The 8,723-nt window shown below is 40.7% G+C and overlaps 1 protein-coding gene across 1 annotated transcript in view; it reads right to left on the bottom strand.

The window, feature by feature from the left end:
• The window catches only part of TENM4 (teneurin transmembrane protein 4), a 321,343-nt gene extending 316,526 nt beyond the window's left edge, over positions 1 to 4,817 (bottom strand). The window contains exons 1-2 of the mRNA XM_026034516.1: positions 4,526 to 4,817; positions 106 to 375 (exon numbers count right to left, since the gene is read on the bottom strand). Coding sequence (XP_025890301.1) covers positions 106 to 375; positions 4,526 to 4,748 — 493 coding nt within the window. The 5' untranslated portion in view covers positions 4,749 to 4,817. The remainder of the gene's footprint in view (positions 1 to 105; positions 376 to 4,525) is intronic.
• Between the last annotated feature and the right edge of the window lie 3,906 nt (positions 4,818 to 8,723).

Here is an 8,723-nt window from a genome sequence, read left to right as displayed (position 1 = left end):
AAAAAAAAAAAAAAAGAAAAAAAAAAAGAAAAAACAACCCAAAGATTGAAGCAGAGTGATAAAAAGAGGCATTCCTGATGGAGCCCGCACACGGCTGTCACTCACCAGTTTCGGTGTTCTCGTGCTCCGTGTCGGTGAGTGTGAGGTTGGAGTTGGCTCGGCTGGAGAGGCAGGAGCTGCGGCCCGACTTGGTGCTGCGTCCCCAGAGCCTCACGGGCTGCTCGGGCGACATGACCACGTCGGCCTCGGTGTCGGCGTCCGAGCCGGCGCTCAGGGAGTAGCCGCAGTGGGGCAGCCCCAGGTCGGTGCGGTACAAAGTCCCGTGCGTGGGCGTCATGTCTTCGAGGCCCAGCTCTCGCAAGGAGAAGTTGGCTCCTGGGGGGAGAAGGCAGCACCGKGGTTACTTCTCAGCACAGTTTTGTCTAGAACAAGCCTACAGCAAAACTGGACAGCCCATGTGGGRCACAGCAGCTCTGGAGACCAAACCTCACACCAAAAAAATCCTATTTTGAAGGCTTGTTTAGTTGACATGGCCAAAGCCCGAAAAGATAGCCAAGGACTTCTGGATACCTCATAGAAGTCAAAAGCAGATTGCTGCTTTCGTGGTATTCGAAGAGTCACTTAACATRTATGGACCTCAATGCAATAAGCAACTCGGCACCTGTACCGTAAGCCTACTGGGTATTAACCTCACCCATCAGGCTGCAACTCACAGAAGCTGGGAGTATTCAACACTATCATCTGGTTTGCAGAAGACCAAATATTCTGGGATACCAAGTGATTGTGCCAAGACCAAAAAGCAGCTGGATTCCTGCCTCGGAAACCCCTTCTCCAAAAACAGCTTAGAGCTCTTTCAATAAAAACATCAAATCTGAAAGCAGAAAGAAATAAAGAGATGGTAGAATTCTTTAAGAGGACAGAAAATATTCTCCTTGGGGGGAAAGAAAAAGAAAAAAAATGTAATCGGATATGGAATAATCAACTGTCTTAGASTACACCTAGAATGTCTAACACAACAGGAAATGTGAAAGTTGGAAGAGCACTTTTTGCAGAAATCACTGAAATTACATATTGACAATTTAAATTTCTTTTGGAGATCTCACTTTCCACTCGCTGACCACTCATGACTTGACACAGTTCTGCTTGACACATTCATCATTGACATATTCATCTTGACACAATCACAGTGGAGGTTATTTGGCTACAAATAGACGTAATTGTTTAGCTGACTAAAAATATAACCGAAAAATGACTCATGAGTTCATATCTAGTTACCTGCCGTGCTTCAAAATCAGATCAAATCAATGTGAAGGAGGACTCAGATATTAGCATGCTTTGTTCAGAAAGTTGTGCTAGAAAGCTGGGGAGAGCAATTAGTGGCTCCATTTTAATCCACATTTATTTATTAATGCAGGCTTTTATTTTTCAGGATTGAATGTCTTTAAAAGGCTTTGGCCACCCATGAATGCCTTGATCTGCACAGTGAGTTTATAAATTCAATGCAGCACTGCTCCTGTTCCAGTAGGCCTTGATAGGATGGATTAAAAAAAAAAAAAAAAAAAAAATCTGTATCTTTAACCAGTAGGAGGCATCAGGCTCTGGATCACGGCCAAATACCAACACCAGCAATCAAATTTTGTCTAAACTGGCTTCCTCATGCTTTTTCAATAGGAAAATCCCCTGCAGGGGTGCTCAGATCTGCCCAAATTGTGCTTAGGCTACGGACTCAAATTTAGAAGATTTTCAGCTCTGATATGTTTTTTTTTTTTTTTTTTTCTCAAACTTATCCTGAATGGGTGATCCTCAGGAAAGTCCAGGACCACATCTGGCTGTAGGCTGCAAAATTCATATCTACTCAGTATTGCAATTTTTCACCCACCCTAGACCTCAAGCATGTATCCAAAGTGGAGTTATACACTTTTCCTTACTCAAAACCACACTGAAGTGAGCGCTTCTCCTCCTGTTTCCATTTGTTGATGTTGAATAGCCCATTTTTGAATGTACGTCCAATGCAAACAGATAGGTTTCTATTTTTCCAGAGGTTGGGTTTTGGGGAAATGCTCTGGCTTGCCAGGCTTGCCACAAACCTCTGCTGCACAAGGAAGATCTCTTACTATAACTTTTTTTTTTTTTTTCATTGAATGATCAGCTGGCCCCAAGTAGTTGCTGCTTTACTCTACTTTTTTTCATTATCTTTACAGCTCCCACTAAACAAAGAGAAGATGCTTAGACGCAAGGTGAATACCGAGCCAGTGGACTTGACCGCATTTCCCTGTAAAATTCAGGGAAGGAACTGTTGGACAGACGGAAAAAAATAACCACGTTTCAGCTGGCTACAGATCTACAGCTGATAACACTCAAATACTATAAAGCATTCATGAACTTCACACCTTCTTAATTGACTGAGCAAGGGTAAAGCTTTCAGAGATGACAGATAAGGATACTCGAGGCTCACAACTTTGTCAGGTCTTAGAGCCTGGCTCAGGGAATGCAGTGCAAGCTTGTGCCAAATTAATCCATTTAACTCATCTATGAAACTGCCTGGGAGAATGCCTTCTCCTGCTCCATGATGCAGCAGATGAGCTTGACTTGAGTTACAGGAAAAAGGAAGCAGTATTTCCCTATAAAGCTGGCTCTTCTCTTCCAGTTCTGCCTTTAATGCAATGGATCTCCTTGAAAGATAGTTTTAAGAAAGCATCCTCCAAGGAACACTGGACAATGCAATCTTTTTTTTTTTTCTTTGCTTGCATGCTGTGTGTTGGAGTCAACAATTCTGAGTTCCAACTACCTCTACAACAAGCCACACTTAACCTCATCAGGCACATCAGTGTGCATCGTGACGGATGCTCTCCAGTAACAACAGCTCATAAATTATGAAAAATGACTGCTACAATTAACTGAAAATCAAATTTATTTGCAATAAACAGCAGGAGATGCATCGATTTTCATATTCCGTGTTCAGTGTTGCCTTTTAAGCTGGAAGAACTCAAGTCAATAAAAGGAAGATAATAAATATCTGAGACTTTTTAATTCAGGTCTGGTCTATTTTCTGCTGTGCTGACTTGCACGTTTGCTGGCACTCTCACTCTAGCTAAAACTATTTAAATGCTGACTTGTTTATTTACTGAATTTATTTGGTCAATTTGAAATGCTTCCCTCTTCTGCTTTCCAAACTAATGCTGGAAAGAAATTTGCTTTGCCTTGTCGATGTCAAGCAAGCTCACAGGGCTTGGTTCTCAGCTGGCACAAGCCCAGGAGGCATCACAGAGTGAGGTGTGCTCATGGCTTTGTGCCAGTGGAAATTGTGCCACAGAATATCTGGCGTAATTGTTATCACTCTCCAGGCCAGCCCAGGGAGTCTCAGGATGAACTGTGAGAAAACTATAAAATGAAAAACCATGGCTGATATATCAGAAGTATAACAGGAGCCTTGGCTTGGCTAATCTTAACTTATTCTCAATTAATTTCAGCACATTTTCACCATTTTTCAGTACCCTACAATTTTTTTTCCGGGGGAAGTATGAACTTCTATATAGCAAATTTATGTTCCCTGTCAAAGTTTGGCTTTTCTTATTTATCTTTTGCAGGCTTCTTAGTAGAAGTGCATGGACCTGCAGGACCTCGTAGACCCTTAGGTTGAAAACCACTGACCTATACTAATTCACATCTATCCTGCATGGTGAATATATTGTATGAAGTGAGCAAACTCAATGACCTAAAAGATTTCCTTTTCTTTACAGCTTCTTAGGTTCCTTAGTGATTATGAAGTCCTTCAGAACTGCTCAGAAAGAAACTGCTTTGGTGAGTGCAAAGTGTTGCTTACAACACCTATTGGTCCTTTGGTTAATTATAGTCTRTTGCAGCTTCCTTGAAATACAAATGGCAAGACTGTGTTGCCCAAGGGTACTTCTGTAACTAATTTTCTTTGTGCATGCTGTACACACGAGTCTTGCATCAAAACCACAACCACGTGATACTTGGTGAGCAAGATTAAGCAGTCCCAAAGTTAAATGAGTGCAGTTATATGCATTCCCTTCGGGGAATCAGTTTCTCCAAAATGCACAGGGTGCACTAATAGTAGTCTAGGTCAGCTCTTTATGTTCGTTGTCTGGCATGCTGCCTACCCCATTTGATTTCGTTTGCCATTTTATGCTTTTCTGGATGGACTTCTAAAAATAATTGATGTGCAACCCTGCCTGACTTCTGAACTAAAACATTCATACGTCTGTGCAGAAAAATGAAGATGAGACTGTAGCAGAAGCTAGAAATTGACCTCACATAGGCAACAACAGCCGTGGAAATGTCACTGTGCTGACTTCAGCCTAGTAAGAAAGAGGGGGGRAAAAAAAGCTATCTAGCAGCTCTGCTMGGGCTGTGGAGCCCATGCCGACCCCTGGATTTCTGCATACACATCACTCCTGTGGTCCAGCCTTGCTAAACTCAGGCTTCATTTGCATGCCTGYCCACTCCAAGCCCATGTCTACAAGTTCCTTGTGCATGGCAGGACCTGCTGCAACACGCTCACCTGCTCGGCAGAATTCATCGGCCTCCTGGTGCACCATGTCTTTGACTCGGTTGCTGTAGGTCAGCCTGGAGTCTTGGTCATAAGCCTTCAGGGTCTCGCTGGAGCTGTAGGACTTCTGGGGGGCCTTGCTGTCCTCGCTGTCCGCTGAGGAGCTGGTGTAGCGGCGCTCAGTGTCGCGGCGCCTGGTCAGAGATCGGTACGGTTTCCTCTCTTTCACATCCATGGCACTCTTGTCTGAGTCTTCAACATTAAAATAATGATGACAGCTGCGTGGTGATCAGATCAGAACAATCTGAAAGACAGAAAGGAAAAAAAYGGGATCTAGGTTCATGCCTGAAGCCTAGTTGACCTTTTCTTACACATCCTTATCCTAAACAAAATAAATATTACTTAATGGACTACAGGAAAACTCTTTAGAACAATTACTGATGGAAAGAAAGATTCAATTATGTGTGACTCAGTGCTTGCTTATAATTGCAACAGCTAGTGGGACACGTACACATGACAGCCTGCATCTGTCTGAACTGGGCATGTGCTCAGGGATTTTGAGCTGATGGGTGATGTCTCTTTTGCGTCCTATTTCCACCGGAAGCGATTCAGACACCTAGAGGAGACGCATTTTCTGAATGCATCGGTCACCTCACCCCTGGGAAATCAGTGTGTGTGGAAAGGTCTCTTTTGGAGCATGCAGAGGACATCATGAGATTTTCAAGAGAACAGGGATGAGAATAAAAGAGTTAGAGATGGTGTAAGAAAGCAAGATGGAAGAGAGATGGRGAGAAGAAAGACAACGGAGTAAGATATAGAATGAACTGAGATGAAAATATCTTCTTGTCCTTTGGGGGTCCTCTTGACCATTGTAGGAAATATGCTGGAACTTATCAGAGCTGRGAAAACTGGGAAACTCCAAATAAATGACCATGATCTACTTCATGTAACAGCATGGTTTGGGATTTGTTCCTGTGGGAACACCACTGTATATATGCAGGCATACACGCACACAAMGAAAGCTGATATCAGAAATAAAACTTATAATAAAAATATTTTTGCCAAAATGCCTAATGAAGTACATCATCGACTTTTCACTTTAAGTTTATTTATTGCAGCATAAGGCACTGAAAAAGAAAAACGTCACTGACTTGCAGTGACACGGTAAGATATATTTATGATTACCTAAACTGGTACATGAGGCAAAATATCCAGAAAAAAACAAACATACAAACAAAAAACACACAAACAAAACACGGAAAACTCCTCCTCCTTTTGGACCACTAAATAACAGAACCAAGACTATGAATCAACCTACCATGGTTTACTAACACTACCAAAAMCACAAATGAAGCAGAATAGCATACATTTATAATTAAATTGTCTATTTTTGGATCAAATGCACAYGATGTATCGTCAAGAAACGGATCACCTTCATTTGGTATTTATCACAAAATCAAAAGAGTGATTTGAAAGAGCAAAACATCTTAGTCACCCTCAACAACAACAAAACAAAATGAAACAAAAAACCTTTCAGTAAATGTCCAGTAACTGCAAGTGCTTTGATTGCAGAAGGAACCTAGTGGGATCATGTGACTCATTTACAGATCTAAAATGAATGAAAGGAATCCAGTTGTAGGAGGAACTTCAGTGATGGTACCACTGGAAAATGAAATATAAATACTTAYATTCAAGAGCTATGAAATAACACTCTTGAAGTTACTCTTATCAAGTAGTTCTTCAAAGGCTAAGTCCAAATGTACTAATGAAATTGTACTCTTCCATGACTCTCACACCTCAGCTGGGATCCATCTGTCACCAGTGTGAACAAGTCCTAAAGCTGGAGAGCGATTCCAGAACAACAACTGCAGGATGGGTGTTAGGTGCACAGAAAACTGGGTAGAAAGAAGGAGGGTCCTACTCCTATTTCTCCAGTGGTGAATTCAGTATAACTGAATTCTGGTATTTCTCTATTTAACCTCCAAATGGAACTTTACTAGGATAGAAACCAGTTCCAAAGGCCTGTACATTTTCTGTGGCTTTTTTTCCCTTGAATTAAGACACGGTTTAAAAATAAAAATAATAATTAAAAGAATCACTGCATTTTATCTCAGTCAGTTCCAGTGATGGCAGCAGACCAAGTTCACACTTTCTATTTGTCAGCAAAACACACAGAAACTATCAAACACAAATAGAAGGAGTGTGGAGGGAGTTACAACTGTGCTGTACTTGAGTAAGAGAATTTAAGCACCAGTTTGATTTTAAACATGTGTTTAAACTTGGTGAACACAAAGACTTAAATTCAGACCATATAAATTAAATACACTTAACAAAAATAGGACTGTTCAACAACCAAAATTCACACACATTAAGTATTTTGCAGAACAAGGTACAAAAACTAAGGCCTTCATGAAGAAGTAAGACCAAAATAAAAAGTATTAAAGACCAGTTAAATATACTAACCATGTGTAAGCAATCTACTAAGATTAATAACATTTCCTTTTGCTATACTGGATCAAAAATGCTAACATTTTCACAATGGGAAGTAGACAAAAAGAACATATCCTACCAATTTGATTGATTTTTAATGCATTGTCTTCCTACCTTAAAAAAAAAAAAGAAGCTTTTTTTGCTTGAAAAATTACTCTTTTTTTTTTTGGCAACTGCTACTGAGTTAGTGTATCACCTTTATAGCATCACTATTTGCACAAAATTCTCTGAAGAAGCAAGTTATAGCTTCTAATAAACCATCTTAAAAACAGGTTCCTTCACAAGAGCACCGTAACGAAGAGCTGTTATAATGAACACTGAAATCGTGTTTTATTGTCATGGGGGATGGAGACTGTGAAATGAGAGGCCAAAGCAGTTACTATATTCTGCAGGAAAAAAAAAAGGCAAGGTGGCTTCTGTCTACACAGGAGTATTGTAGTAATTCCTATGGCAGGCCAATCATTTAAAAAAGCTCTAGCAGGAAACTTCTATGTGCCAAGAAAGCCTTTACTCACAGCTAGAACCCACAAGGTACAAACAGGGTCTGTAATTACCATTAGTAACCTTGCAACTTAGGAAATAGCCAAAAAAAAAAATAAAAACTCAGGAAATTGACTGGATTCCCAGCAGATGAAGGTTTTCCTTTTGTAAAGAAAGGCGTGGAAAAACTCAAAGTCCTCCTACAGTTCATCAAAAATAGCCCTGTAAATTTGCACCATTCACACACACATTCCTCTAGAGCAGTGCTGTAATTCCCAGTTCATTCATGTCTTCATAAATTTAACGCTCCTCAGCCTTTTCCTCTTCTCTTTCTCCTGCTGCCTGTAAAGAGACGTTTTTCCAATGGAAACATCACCCCCAAAACACATAAGCGAATGTCTTTGCATTTAACTAAGTAAATTTCCAGCACCACTCCATGGACATGCAGTTCTTGTCATCTCATTTAATGGCCAGATTCCCAGAGGTTTCAGATACCTTGTTTTCCATGGAGTTCTGTCGGCAGCTAATTCGCACCATAGTGCTTCTTTGATACATCATTTATTTCTTTCTGCCACTCCTGGTGTCTGGATTCTACTKCTGCTGCAGTTCCACCCATGGCATCAAGATCTCTTATTTTCCCCTGACTTCTTTTGCACATAGAGAATACAAAAAATCACATTCTTCTTGGTAACGTGCTCAACCAACAATGTCTTCCAGTCCTTRGCTAAAGATCTCTCCTCATTTTTCCAAATGTCCCATAAATTTTCTGCACCCTATGTAAACAAAGCAAAATACCTTTTCCCKTTCTCCTTCTGTACAGTTTATCTAATATTGTCCTTTCTGTTGCTTGACTCCTGCTCCATCCATACCAGCAAAGAAGTCTTCTGCACCATATATATATATATTTTTGGAGGAACTTTCTTGTCCTGTAATGAAGTGCTTCTGGCTCAGTGTGATTCATATCAAATTCCACCTCTTTTTCTGTAGGACAATTAATATAAATAGCCTTTTAGTATTGTTGTCAGCCATTTGAATGGACACTACAAGCTGCAGTGCAAGCTACTTTGGGATGCAATTCACAGATAATATGACAGGAATAGGCTTTAGGCTTTGCTTACTCAACTCAGAAAATCCCACTGAATCCAGCCAGGGGTAAACTCACATGCTTAAGCACAGGAAATCAGCCCCTTCAACACAGTTATATTTTCTAGAGACATGGGGCTTGACTCTTCCCTTATCC

This window comes from Nothoprocta perdicaria, unplaced genomic scaffold (assembly GCF_003342845.1).
Source record: "Nothoprocta perdicaria isolate Ctin4 unplaced genomic scaffold, notPer1 scaffold_146, whole genome shotgun sequence".
In the NCBI taxonomy this organism is placed as follows: Eukaryota; Metazoa; Chordata; class Aves; order Tinamiformes; family Tinamidae; genus Nothoprocta; species Nothoprocta perdicaria.
This window is presented reverse-complemented; position numbering and strand designations above follow the sequence as displayed.